At 46.4% G+C, this 13,419-nt stretch overlaps 2 protein-coding genes across 3 annotated transcripts; one reads left to right on the top strand and one right to left on the bottom strand.

Annotated features, from left to right (window-relative positions):
• Nucleotides 1-219: 219 nt before the first annotated feature.
• Nucleotides 220-7,541, bottom strand: Mrpl9 (mitochondrial ribosomal protein L9). Of its 2 annotated transcripts, none has more exons than XM_046421543.2 (7): nucleotides 7,367-7,541; nucleotides 7,092-7,248; nucleotides 6,854-6,978; nucleotides 6,594-6,644; nucleotides 5,502-5,603; nucleotides 4,928-5,011; nucleotides 220-410 (listed from the first exon to the last, which is right to left on the bottom strand). In XM_046421543.2, the coding sequence occupies exons 1-7, from the start codon at nucleotides 7,517-7,519 to the stop codon at nucleotides 396-398; spliced, it is 687 nt and encodes a 228-aa protein (XP_046277499.1). In that variant the 5' UTR covers nucleotides 7,520-7,541; the 3' UTR covers nucleotides 220-395. The 2 variants fall into 2 exon arrangements, with proteins under 2 accessions (XP_046277499.1, XP_046277498.1); XM_046421542.2 differs by lacking the exon at nucleotides 220-410 and adding an exon at nucleotides 4,090-4,799 and having other exon boundaries at nucleotides 7,367-7,539.
• Nucleotides 7,518-13,124, top strand: Oaz3 (ornithine decarboxylase antizyme 3). The gene is given in 8 exon segments (XM_046421478.2): nucleotides 7,518-7,559; nucleotides 7,653-7,764; nucleotides 10,413-10,599; nucleotides 10,866-10,926; nucleotides 10,928-11,005; nucleotides 11,667-11,842; nucleotides 12,251-12,336; nucleotides 12,908-13,124. Coding segments are annotated over 8 exon segments (885 nt in total). The 3' UTR covers nucleotides 13,051-13,124.
• The last annotated feature ends 295 nt before the right edge of the window (nucleotides 13,125-13,419 follow it).

Below are 13,419 nucleotides of genomic sequence, written 5' to 3'. Positions count from 1 at the left end.
ATAGTGGGAAGGCAATTTGTAGCTGTGATTCCTTCATGAGTGGAAGTAGGAGTCATCTTGAGCCAGTTTTTCAGCTAGAAACGACTGGAAGCTACACTCCTAAGAGAAAGGACTCTGAAACACCAAGACAAGTGTATAATAATTACCCCAGTCCTATCCCACAAAGACTTGTGACCTTTTATGTACATAATACAAATCAGAGAAAGAGGAATACCTAAATCTTTTGAGAACTGTTGGATACAGTTTTATTTGACATTCGCATCCCAGGATCGGATATCCTACCATTGTGGACCTCTATTACAGTGGCAGTGCAGAATGATAAAATTCAGGTTCAGGTCTGGCTCTCAGGACAATCAGGACAGTCTGAGGACAATCAGAGGCTCCAGGGAGAAGAGTCAAAGCAGGATCTCCTTTATTGAGAAAACACACACAGCTAATATAATGTACAGGAGCCAAACAGGGTAAAGGTCAGCAGGGTGGAGAGAATTTACATCTACAACCATCCTACAGGCAGTAATGGGAGACACGAGCTGTCCGTGAGGGCAGAAGGGTTCTGAGCCTATCCTAGAGGTGGTCCGATTCTTCATCACAACCCACAGCAATGCCTTCTGGCTAATCGCCAGGTGCTGTCTTAGCCACAAGTGGCCCCAGGACTGGGAAGCGGGTAGCAGCCAGCAAGTTAAGTTTCCTCTTTTCTGATGCAACATGCCCCACATTACATCATGCCCTACACAAGTGCTGGGGATGTGGCTCAGTGGTTAAGCGCCCCTGGGTTCAATCCCTGGTACTTGCTTTCACTATTGAGAAATAATAATACACAGTTATAGCTCGTCCCTGGACCATGCCCAACCCTCTGTTAAAACATAGTATGAAGGAATGTGGCCCATCTGGACATTCCATACACCCTAGTACTTTATTGGTAATTGTACAGGATGAGCAAGAAATGGCAAGAAATGGGGCCTTGGCAGAATAAAAGTCCTTCAAATGGTGGTACACAAACTGAGTACAAGCAGGTTTCCAGAATCCTGCCCGTCAGCAAAGTTCCTGGAAGTCCAGTGACCTGGAGCACAAAAGGGTATTCCCTCGTAAGTGAAGGAGATCTGCATTTTACACTTCTATTCAGAAGGGAGCTCAGTGCTGAGGTTTACAGATAGTATATTCCACCCGCGGGACTGAAGTGGCACCCCCTTTCTCCACAGAAAAGCCCTCTTCACCATGGCTGATTTTAGGACTGTCAGCAAAAGAGTCCAATGTAGGTAAACTTCCTATTTTCATGTCGCCCTGTTTACTTGGCCACCGGCTGAGAGGATACAGCACTCCAGGTGCTGGACACCCCTTACTAGTTTTTCATAAACGTATCCAGTATAGTACTTTGAAGTAATGTGCAAACAAGGCCTCTGGCCTTGAGCTGGGCTTCACAGAGATGTCTGCATTTTTAAGATAAGTTACAACTGGGCTCCATGGTAACAGCTGGCAGGGGAGGAAAGAAAGGGGAGAAGAAGCTCTCCCCTTCTCAGGTGTGGTCCTTGAAGAGTTAACTTGCCCAGAACAGTGAGAGAAAAAGCTGCTTTTATGTGAACTTCTGAGCCCCTCCCCTTACACGCTGGGTATAAAACTCTGAAACTCCCTGAACTCGGGGTTCAGGGGATTGATTGATTACAGCAAAAGCTGTACCCTCTGAACCTGGCTGCAGCCAAATAAAACTGTTTCCTGCTGTCTTCGGTGTCTTGCCTCGTTTGTCCCTACAACAGGACTACTGCTTTGACACAAATATCAGGTGACAATAAAAACTGCCCAGTGTGGGTGGGATGCAGAGCAGGAAAAAGCTGTGCAGCAGGTCTGGACTGTGGCCCCAATGGTCCTACTGCTTCATCTAAAAAACACCATGTTATATTAGAGGTGTCAGTGGTAGGAAAAGACCACACAATGTTTATCGCAAGCCCTAGTAGGAAGAGGCACACAGATCTCACAGCTCTGGAGCAAGGCCATGCCTTTGGAAAATGAGAATTATTCAAACTTTCAAAAGTTTGCTCCTGGCCTGCTACTGAGTTCTAGTTGATGCCCATGGGACATCAAGTGGCCATGTTGCCAGAAATAATTATTATACTCTGGGTTTTGTCAGACCCACAACTCATATCGTGGGGGAGGGGTGGCCCAGCAGCAATCCTTCATAAGATGGAAGTGATAGGTACAGAATTTGGCACAGGCAAGGAGAGAAAGCAAAGGCAAGCTGCATATAGCAGTGACCAGACTGTCACTTGCCATCGTTGAACTTCTAACTCTGGGCTCTGAGGGTTTAGAAGTCCTGGTCCCCCGGTCCCCCGCACCCAAAAAAAAATATTTCTATCAGTAGACGAACACATAGCTCACACTCTAAGCTTCAGATCAATGCCAAGAGACAAGAAGGTAAGGCAAAGAGACACTATCTAACAGGAGTAACTGACCTTGATCATCAGCAGATGGGGCTGCTGTTACACAATGGGGACAAGAAACAATGTATAGGCACTCAGGCCATTCATGAGTATCTTTCTTTCTCTTGCCCTATTTTGAAGATAAAGGACAAGTACAATCATGGCCTAAGAAGAATATGATGGTTAGGCACCTAATCAGGTAACCCACTTGGACCAGCAGAAGTCTAAGTCTAAGGGGGTAGGTCAGCTAAAAAATCTAGAATGGGTTGAGCAGGAGGAAGATGAATATCAGTTGTACATTCAAATCAAGCTAAAGCAGGAAGGGACTAGTCTGCCCCAGATTTTTAAAAAATTTACCATGAAAAGAGATGCACTAGAAGGATCTATTCCAGAATTTATAAAGCAAATGGTTCTGAGCAGTTCAAAAAGTGGACTGACTACTATAGGACTGAAGCATTCAGTCCCCAAATTGCTGAAAAAGCTGACAGCTGGTAGTTCTTACCCGAGCCCCCTTTGGGAACAACCTTTGGCTGAAGCTCTCTACCTCACCCAGGTCATGCCCTTTTCTGGGCCAGATAGAAAGATATGTAGGCTTAACCCACCTGCTTATTGGAGCATCCTAGTTTGAGCTTCTAGTACAATCCAGAGTCCTTTTGTAAGATGGCATCAGCTCAACTTTTTCCTCTACCCAACCCTGTTTCTGTTTCTCCCCAACAAGCATTGATTCAGAGGACTCCCTCCCAATAAACTTTCTCCATACAAATCTCCAACTGTTCTTGCCAGGAAATTAACCTAGAAGTATTTAACATTTTTTGAAATAAGCTGTGTGAAATGTGCCTGTTGCTCAATTTCAGAGAACATCAGAATGGTGATCAATTGAAAGATGCTATTATATAAGTCTTCCATTTCAAGAAAAGTAGGAACGGCAAATTTCAAACAGTACTAGTCCTCCATCTGATTTAGAGCGTTCTGGCACGTGTGAGGGTGGGTGTAGTTATCAGTGCAAGTATTGATAGACCTTATTTGGGATGAAAATGCTTAACTGGCTCAGAGTGACAAGTCAGCTCAAATAGGATGACAGAAACAGATCTCTGGGCTTCTGGTGGGTTTGACAGGAGTCTTATCTTTACCTCCCCTCAATTGCATGAACTCAATTATATATGAGTGAACCTGGCACAATCTACCTGTCAATATAAACTTATGCAGAACTATTTACTTCATCTCCCATCAAGACATCTATCCGTACAACTTAGTGAGTTCCTTATCTTCATTGTGCTCAAGAATTTCAGGAGGTAGTTCAAAAAACAATTTTCAGAATTCCAGAAGCTCATTCAAGAAATAATATACACATATACATTCCTTTTTAAAGCTTCTTTCATCCCAGCTTCATTTTCCATCAATTACCTCTAGGCCTTATTCAGATCTCCTTAGAGAAGCAGAATCACGTTATTCTTATTAATGACTATATCACTATATTTAATGACAGTAAGCTTTAAGACTAAAGACATATCAGCTTATTCAGAGTAATTTGCTCAGAGCAACTATAGAATATCGCAAGCTGATATATTCTCTCCTTTTGGGGCAGGGGGCAGCAAACCTCAGTGCTCAAGAACATATTCCACTTGGATGTCTTAACCCCAGTGTACTCAAGTTCAGTTAAAACAAACAAACAAACAAAAAAAGCACACCTCTTTTATTCAAGTGTGTGATATTGGGAATTGAACCCAGCGGCACTCTCCCATTGAGCTACAACCTCAGATCTTTTTATTTTTTGAAACAAGGATGCACAAGCTGGTCTTGAACTTCTGATCCTCTTGCCTCAGTCTCCCAAATCATTGGGATTACAGGTGTGTGCCATTATACCTATCAAGAATGCACATTTTATTTCTGTTTGAGATACAAATATTCAGTTTGGATGATGAAATTAAAGACAATGGCTAACTCTTCCATTTGTTTCAATCAACTCCAAGAAAAGAAAAGACTAAATAGAATCTAAACTGTTTCAATCCACTGGTATCCAGTTTATCAAATCAACAGCCTAGTACTTCTTTGGCAAAAGTGCTCTGATAGAGCTGGATATGATGAAGATGGCGAACATGGAGAATTCAACATGTATATACCGTTCAGTCCGATGAGTCCAAATGTTCTCTAAAATTCCATATTTGGTCAGGTATGGGAGTGCGATCAGGGTACTGGCCCCTTTTTGTTCCACTGCTACTGATTCTGCTTTTCAGTCTTGCAGGGAGAGTAGGTTCAGAGAGTCTGGGAACTGGTGGAGGTCAGGCCCTTGGCAGCTTGTTGGGCCAACCAGAACTTATATCTTTTGGTCCTGGGCTTTTCAAAGTTTACCACAGACATAGGAACTCTCACGGTGTCAAGCCCATTGACCTGAACACATAACAAGAGGAATCCTTAAGGATCAGTCAGGCAGGTAATGACTAACACCACACAATCCCAGCTCTTCATACTGATTTCTCACCCAGTAAGAAAAAGGAAAAATTACATGAAACACTCACCGTCACCTCACACCAGTACTCGCCCCACCGTGTGATAGGCTCCTCTGGTAGTTTCAATGCATGAGGGGCAACCACGACACCAAGCTGCAAAAAAAAAATCAGCCAAATGAACTCATGGCTTCCACTCTAGGCAACCTCATAAAGCAGGTTCTACAACTTCCTATAGAGGGATGACTAAAACTGGGGAGCTCACTAGAGCTGATCCCCTGGGAAGGCACAGACTCCCCAGAAAGTAGCAGAGAAACTGAGGTAAATTCACAAAAGAAAACAGGGCTTGAGACCAAAATTACTTCATCTACAAAGTAACAATTCTCTAGTGAATCATAAATCCCCAGGTTCTCCCTAGCTAGAGAGAAAATAAATGGAAACCATAACCTTTTCCTATCAAATCTTTAAAGTCTCTGCCTATCTTTAGTTCTTAGCCATTTCCTTCCCACACCCTTCAAAAATCTGAGAAACCTTCCTTCTCCAGTTAGATGATCAGATCCTTTCCTGACAAAGGGTTCAAGGCTGGGCCTCCTTCCCAGAAGTAGCTTCCCCCCTCAGGAGTATGGTGATATTTGCAAACACTCACATTCTTAAGGAAGTGGCGGGCAACTATTTCAGAATTCAGCTCCCATTTGACATTGTTCTTCATTCCTACCTCCAAGTGACAGTTTCTCAGAAATTTCACTGTCTGAAAGGAATTATAAATAGGATGGGGTCTGAACTGTAGTCCAAGAAGAGGAAACATGTTAGAAGGAGTTACAATGATTGAGAGTTTCAGGTAAAGGTCATTATTTCTACCTCACAGCCAAGACAGGTGAGAAAGGAGTAAGAATGACAAAACATTCTTACTGTCTTAAGGCTGCTGTGATAGATATTTTAGCAATACTTTGTGGGTGGGTGGAGTGTGTGTGTTACCTATACCTTGCTATTCTTAAGCAAGGAGAAACAGACATGTTAAAGTCACAAACGCCAATGGAGGCCCCCAGTATATCTCAGGATGGAGTAACCTTCAGAGACTTAATTTTAACCCCAAATTTCTGACCCTTGAAATCCACCCATATCCCATTAATGGCTCTTTCCTGATTACAGAATAAAGTATAAATTCATTAATTGAAGACTCAAGATGTTTTGTATATCTTGTCCCAATCCCCTTTTCAGTCATGTTTCTTAATATTACACTATACAAATCCTCTACTTTAGTTAAACTGGTCTACTCTAGGTTAAAACATGCCTTAATTTTCTACTTTTTTTCTCCCTTAAAAACACTTTCCCCATCTTCCTGGCCTATTCAAAGCTAACTAATCCCAAAAGGTCTAGTTTAGTCCCAACTGGGAGGAAAAAAAAAAAAAAAAGCCCTCCTCAATTACTCTGGAACTCATTATGGTCTATATGACTCTTATAATTTACCACCTTGAGTTTACCCATTACCTTCTGATGTGTCTAGTTCTTCCCAACTTGTCTGTCCTCAGCTCACATTTTTCTATAGATCTCCTAGTTTCCAGATTGGGAACTCCCTCAATAATTAGGGCACTTCTCCCAACAGGTCAGGACTACCAAGATGTCTCCATACCAGTTATGTGGGGTGATCAGAAAACGTCAAGAGAATCAGGGAAACTCTTAGAAAGAGGTTGGTGACTCCTGTAAATGGCCAATAAAGGCTTCCTATGTTTCTACTCACCGCCTCGCCTGCCTTGGTCTGGATCCTCTCTAATTTTCCTTCTTGTCTCAGCTAGAAAAGCAAGTTAAAAGTGAAAATAAGTAAAAGAAAAATGAGCCCACGTTAAACAACGCCAGACTCTTACTATGCTGGACACAGGCCGGGCTTCTGCATCTCCGTTCCGACTTCATTTTCAAATTAAGCAGTAAAAGGAAGGCACTTGCCAGAGGAAACCTTAAAATTTAATCCTCACTGTCCCTCTGTCTTTCCTTTGAGCTCACCAATTTCTCTTCTTCGTACAGCTTTCGGTTTTCAGGGGATGCGTACACGGCGAGTCCTTGGGGAAGGAGCCGATTGCGACCCAAAGACTTGCTGACAGAAACCAGGTCACCGCGGACTCCAAGTTCTGCCATGGGAAACAGAGGCCGTCGGTGACAACGGTCTGGCCCCCACAGGAGCGCTGGCCCGTCCTGGAGGCCGTGCCCAGCACGGGGGAGCCGGGGGGAGCCCGGGCCTTACTCTCCACAGACTGCGTGAGGATGAGCTCCAGGTTCTCCTTTGGCCGGTGTTTCGTGTCCTCCACCAGCTTGTAGACGCGGTGTCGCCGGTGCAGACGCGGCTTGCGGCCCTCCCCGGCCAGCGGCACCTTCCACCAGCGCTCCACGACCACCGTGCCCTGGCGGCCGAGCAGACGCAGTGAGCGAGCCGCCCGCGCCCCGCGCCCCGCGCCCCGCGCCCCGCGCCCCGCGCCCCGCGCCCCGCGCCCCGCGCCCCGCGCCCCGCGCCCCGCTCACGCGACGGTGGGAGAGGCTGAGGTCGCGCTCCAGGGCCGGGGGGGCGCCGGCAGGTCGCGGCCAGAGCGGCTGCCGTCCTCGTCCTAGCAGTAGCCGCGCACCAGCCGCTAGCAGCGGAGAGCCGCGGGGAGCGGCGAGCGCGGCGGCCGCCATGGCCCGGCTCGCGGCACCCGAAGGCCCGACGCCGGCGCAGGCGCAGGGAGGCCCCGCGGGCTGCCCGCGGCGCGCCTGAGCCGGCGGGGGGCGGGCGCTGGCCGGCGGCCCCGCTTCCTCTCGGCGTTTTCAGTTCGGGGCCGGCGTGGAGGCGCTCCGTGAAGACAGCCTCCCTCGCCGGGCTCGGGCGGGCGCTGCGGCGGCGCTGGGCTCCCCTCCGCGGCGCGTGCCAACCGAGGCGTGCGGTGCCAGGCGGCTTCGGTTGGGCCCACTCTCTGGAGTCACCCGACCTTGAGTGACGGCCGGACCCTGGAGAAGAGGCCACTCTCACTTTTCCTTCAGAGCGCTCTGAAGACGGCAACGGGCCGGAATCCTCCGGAAAGCTGCCCCCCAGGAGCTGCCCCTCATGGCTGCTAGTACTGGAGGCTTCCGAACCCCGAGGGACGAGGGCCGGGCCGGGCCGGGGAGGCCAGGGGCCCCGGCGGCCGGGCTCAGCCCCGACAGCGGAGGGCCTGTCTGGCGGAGGCCGTGGAAGGGCGCTCGGTGCTTCCTCCCGCGGGGCCTTTCCGCAGGCCGCAGCCGCCCCTCCTCGGCACTCAGGCTTCCTGGACACCAGCCCTCCGCACACCGCCCTTGGCCGGCTCTCTTCTCCCCCTTTCCGAGGACGACCACGGAGCCACATCCCCAGCCCTGTTTTGAATTGTATTTAGAGCCAGCTGAGGCTGGCTTTGAACTCCCGATCCTCCTGTCTCAGCCTCCGGAGCTGCTGCAAGTACAGGCGCACGCCATGGCGCCAAGCTCTTTTTTTTTTTTTTTGAAGACATTCCTTTATTTTAAAAAATAAATAAATAAAAAGTGGGCCTTTATTTTGTTCATTTATTTATACACGGTGCTGAGGATGGAACCCAGTGCCTCACACATGCCAGGCAAGTGCTCTACCACTGAGCCACAACCCCAGCTCCTCATCATCTTCTTATATGACTCAGACATCTCAAAGCTAACATGTCCCCAAAGTGATTTTTGTTCTTCCCCCAAACTGCCCCACCTAAAGCCTTTCCCATTTCAGTTGAAGGAAACTCAGATATTGGACTCACCTTAACTCCTCTCATAGTTCATCAGGAAATTCTGTAGGTTCTACCTTTAAACTATTTCAAGAATCCAACTGCCATCACCTCCAGTGCTCTGCTCTGGAATAAGACACTATCTTTCTCTTGGATTATTGTAATACTCTCCCAACAGATCTCCACAGCTTATTTGTACTATAGCCTTCAGAAGACTGTCTCTAAAAACTTAATTCAGATCGTGCACTCCTCCACCCAATACTTTGTAATGACTTACCCTTTACCTAGAGGGGGGAATCCATACAGTGATCTAGAAAGTACTATATAATCTGGTCTCATTAGCTCTACAGCTCATACTGTCCCACTCACAGTGGCCACTTTGCAGTTTCTTGAAAACCCTAGGCACATTTCCTGCAGCCTTGGCTGTTGCTTCTGAATGTAATGCTCGATTTATCCTCAGACACTGCTTGGTTAACAACCATAACTCCCCAAATTTTTTATTAAATGTTACCTTTCCAGTGGGGTCCATTTGAATAATTGGTTACTATGACCCTCCTCTATCCCTTTCACACTCTTAATTTCCCTTTATCCTGTCCTCTGCTCCATAGCAGTTATTTTCTAACATTGTTTATTTTCTAGGTTTGTTTTCTCATTTTAGGAGAGAAGGATCTTTGTATTGGTCAGTGATATGCCCCAAGCACTTAGAATAGTACCTGGCTCATAGTAGGCTCTCAAATATTTGTTGAATGGATGGTTAAATGAATATGCAGAGAGGTCTTCGACTAGTGGCCCCCTAACCAAACTTTGCTCAAAGTGTTAATTAAAAAAAAAAATTGGTCCTGGAAATTGAACCTAGGGGTGCTTTATCACTGAGCTACATCCCCAGTCCTTTTTATTTTGAGACAGGGTCTAAGTTGCTGAGGATCTTGATAAATTATTGAGGCTGGCCTTGAACTTGTGATCCTACTGCCTCAGCCACCCAAGTCACTGGGATTACAGTGTACCCAGCACAGTGTTAATTTTTTATCATCAGTAGCCAGTATATTTTTAAATACTGAAGTCTACCACAAATCCTGTCTTTCTAGTTTTTGTTAAAAAAAAAATTATAAGATCTGGCACCACAATTCTGCATTTTCCACATGACAACCAGATGCAGCTGAGTTGTGTGGACTTCTTTGAGATGGGGTATAAGCATCCCATTTTTTTAAAATATTTATTTTTTAGTTTTAGGTGGACCCAATATCTTCATTTTTATGTGGTGCCAAGAATCGAACACAGTGCCTCACGCATATCAGATGAGGGTGCTACCACTTGAGCCACATCCCCAGCCCCCCCCCCCCATTTTTTTTTTTTAACAGCCCTACCCTGCAGCTCCACTAGCTGTCTGGGTCCCTGGAAGCATGTAGTTTGTATTCCTACCCTATAAGGCAATGGAGAAAGTTCAACAATTTGTAGTACCCCTGGGTTAAGGGAAGAGATAATAAAAAACTGAACTGAGAACTAATGATGACAATGCAGGATGGGGGCCTTGGAAGTATCAGACACCAACTCTTTAGTTGGTGGATTTTAGGGGGAGGAGGCATCTCAGAGGAAGGGCCTGGGAGGGTGGGCACTAGTGTTCAGACAGAACTATTTGCCAACCAGTACAGAAGTTTGCCATGAAGCACATAGTATTTAAATATGAACCTTGGTGATAGGGTGGGGCCCTGAAATGACATATGGGCTGACCCCTCATCTATGTCATAATGCCTGCCAGGTCACAATGAACAGGATGCTTGAAAAAGGGGACTGGAGCTGTGGAGCTCACTTTGCCGCAGGGAGGCACTGAACAGAGAAACTGCCTTGTAACAGGTCCCGCCCCTCCCTTTACTCCCTCTGTTGTCTCAGGAGGGGAAGATCACGGAACTGCTGCTATCCCTGCTATCCCACCTGGTCACCATACGCCTACTATCTTTACTCCTACAAATACCGGATGAGCCTCCAGGAGAAGATGCTGCCTTGGTGTTATCCTTATAAAAGGTAACTTTTCATTTTTATTTGTGGTTATTTCTATAAACTGTAAGGGAAAATGAAAATTTCAAAGAATTTCCCCAAGTGGCAGGAAATAATAGCAAAATGGGAATAGAAAGATGGCATGGAAACTAACTTTTCCATGTGGCTGACCTGGGAAAATGAAAACAGACTGGTAATGTGGACAGTACAGAAGACTGCCTGGCCCTGGGTACCAGGTATGACTCTCATCTCAGATTTCAATGTGAACTAATTCGTCTCTCCCTCCCAACCAGTTACACTTACAAGGAACGCGAGGATTTGACCCTTAGGCCCCGCTGCTGCCTCCAGTGCTCCTGAGTCCCCAGTAGGCCTCCGGGTGGGCAGAAGTGCTGAGCAGGGAAAAGACCACGACCAGCTTAAAGAACTGTACTCGGTAAGTGGACTGTGAGCTAGTGCTGTGGCAGGGCAGCCCCTGTAATACCTCTCAGAGGGGCGTTAACAATTTGGAAAATGAGTCAGCAAATTTAGCAGATGGGACCTCAGACCTCATGTGTAAAAGCTATTTAATTTATAGAGAAGGGTTCCGGCCCAGAGATCTTAAGGTCATACAATTGGTAGTGAAGAGAGATGAGGAAAAAAGTGGGAACCAAAGTACACTGGACTATATTAGGATTTCTGGAACATAAAGCTATTTAGATGCTAAGCTGGTCTACAATCCAGAACTCCTGCCCTTGCTCTGGTATTGTATGGCAGTAATATGCCTACTCATAACCTCTGCATTTTAAATGAGAAAAGGGGGGAATTGAGAGAATCTCCATAATGACAAAAGGGGAAGAATAGTGAGTGGGAAAGGATCTAGATAATGAAGCTCAGTTTGAACTTAGCCAGATTGTTTAGAGTTCAGTAACGGGGTGGTTTTAGTTCCTAGGATTAAAGGATAGTTTTGAATCCTTAAAACATTGGCTCCACTTCTCAGAGGCTCCTCTATCTTCCCCCTCCTTGGTTTCATAGATGTACCCAAATCTGATAATTGATTTGAGGACTATGAACACAGAAGCAGGGGACTATTACACTCATTTTTATTCCTCTTCCAGGCTGGGAACCTGACAGTGCTCACTACTGACTCCCTGCTCCACCAGAATCCAGTACAATTAGACTTCCACTTCCGCCTCACCCCCAAGACCTCCACCCACTGGCACGGCCTTCTTAGTGACCACCAGCTCTTCCTGGATATCCCATTTCGGGCCTTGGATCAGGGCAACCGGGAAAGGTGACTAAATTCAGATGAGTTGGGGAGGAAGGGGTGGAGAATGTCACCCTTCTATCATGTCACAATCAGTAAGTGGGCCTGGATACAAAACACTCAAGAGGCATGGAGATGAGTCTTTGAGTTGAGCCAGGATCTGGGGAACGAGGGTAACAATTCATGGGAAACTGCTGGACTTAGTGGGGATCCAGAAATCATTGAACAGGAAGTACTTTTGAGCTAGTCCCTTCTTCCTAGACCTGCTTTATGGCTTGTGTGCAATCCCTTGGCTTCAGAGGAAAAAGCTACTAAATCTAGTGTTGGGTGGCTGGAGAGAAGAAACTGACCAATATTTCTTCTGCTTCAACTAGGGTGTCTTTCTAGATTGAGCTTGGCTGAGCATGTCATTAACTGTTTTTCTCTGGCCTCTAGTTTGACAGCAACACTGGAGTATGTGGAGGAGAAAACCAATGTGGACTCCGTGTTTGTGAACTTCCAAAATGATCGGAAGGACAGAGGTGGGGAGCTGCTGTCCTTCATCCTTTATATTCAGGCAGCCTGAGAACTCCTTTTCCTTTGTAGGAGTCCCTCTTCCCCCCACTCTTAAAAAAAAAAAAATCCTGTGGCATTACAGGGATTTTTTTTTTCCCTCCAACAAACGAAGGCACTAAACATTCTGTAGTCAAGTTAAAACTGGACTATTAGGAAGCCCCTGCAGGTGTGTCAGAGGCCAGACTAAGGAAGCATTGGTGAAATTACACAACTATTCAGGGCCATTCTTCAAAAACAGATACAATTTCAGAGTTTACTGTGCTAAACACTTAAGCACATTTAAATTCCATGAAGGAGGTTCTGGGATTCTCACTTCACAAATGAGAAAACTGAAAGAATCAAAGGGTTAACCCAGAATGTTACAAGCAAGTGTTAAATCCAGGGCTGGAGCTTAGGTCTGTTTCAGTCCAAACACCCTAATTTCTGCACTACATAGCCTCCCAGCCAGAGGCCACTTCTTAGCTGAAGAAACCAAATCTCCGGGGCAACCTGTGGCTTGAGCTTCAGTGTTCTAACCATTTGTTTTGTCATTCACAGGTGCTCTGCTGCGGGCCTTCAGCTACATGGGCTTTGAAGTGGTCAGACCAGATCATCCTGCCCTCCCTCCCTGGGGCAATGTCATCTTTATGGTGTACCCCCTTGAAAGGGACCTTGGCCATCTGCCCAGTGAGCCTCCCTAAACATGCTTTTCCAACTCTGAGGGGCTGGAAGCCTTAACCATGGGACTTGAGCCCAGGTGATTCAGGGCACCTCCATTCTAGGAATAAAGGGTAGTGCAATCATCAAGTGTGTGTTTGCTTTTTCTTGGGTGTAGGGATGGCTGGAGTAGAACATGAGCCTGACAGAGTTGAATTCACTATTTGGGTGGCTGGACCGAGGGACCCAAGCGAGAAGGGACTCAAAAATTTTAGGTTCCTTTTATCTTCCCCTAACCCAAAAACACTTTCTCATTTATTCTATTTACTGAACAAATGGAAAGGACAAGGACCAATCGACAAAGGGATTGTTAGGATGCTTTCATCCACAAATTTCAGTTCAAATTAGAGAAA

This window comes from Marmota monax, unplaced genomic scaffold, assembly GCF_021218885.2.
Source record: "Marmota monax isolate L192 unplaced genomic scaffold, Marmota_monax_Labrador192_F-V1.1 WCK01_AAM20220418_F8-fsc00108, whole genome shotgun sequence".
In the NCBI taxonomy this organism is placed as follows: domain Eukaryota; kingdom Metazoa; phylum Chordata; class Mammalia; order Rodentia; family Sciuridae; genus Marmota; species Marmota monax.
This window is presented reverse-complemented; position numbering and strand designations above follow the sequence as displayed.

Coding starts and splice junctions, on each gene's coding strand:
- Mrpl9 (XM_046421542.2), bottom strand. CDS start 7,519: ATGGCGGCCGCCGCGCTCGCCGCTCCCCGCGGCTCTCCGCTGCTAGCG. Junction 7,249..7,366: donor TCAGCCTCTCCCACCGTCGC/GTGAGCGGGGCG, acceptor CTCGGCCGCCAG/GGCACGGTGGTCGTGGAGCG. Junction 4,800..4,927: donor AGTACTGGTGTGAGGTGACG/GTGAGTGTTTCA, acceptor TTATGTGTTCAG/GTCAATGGGCTTGACACCGT.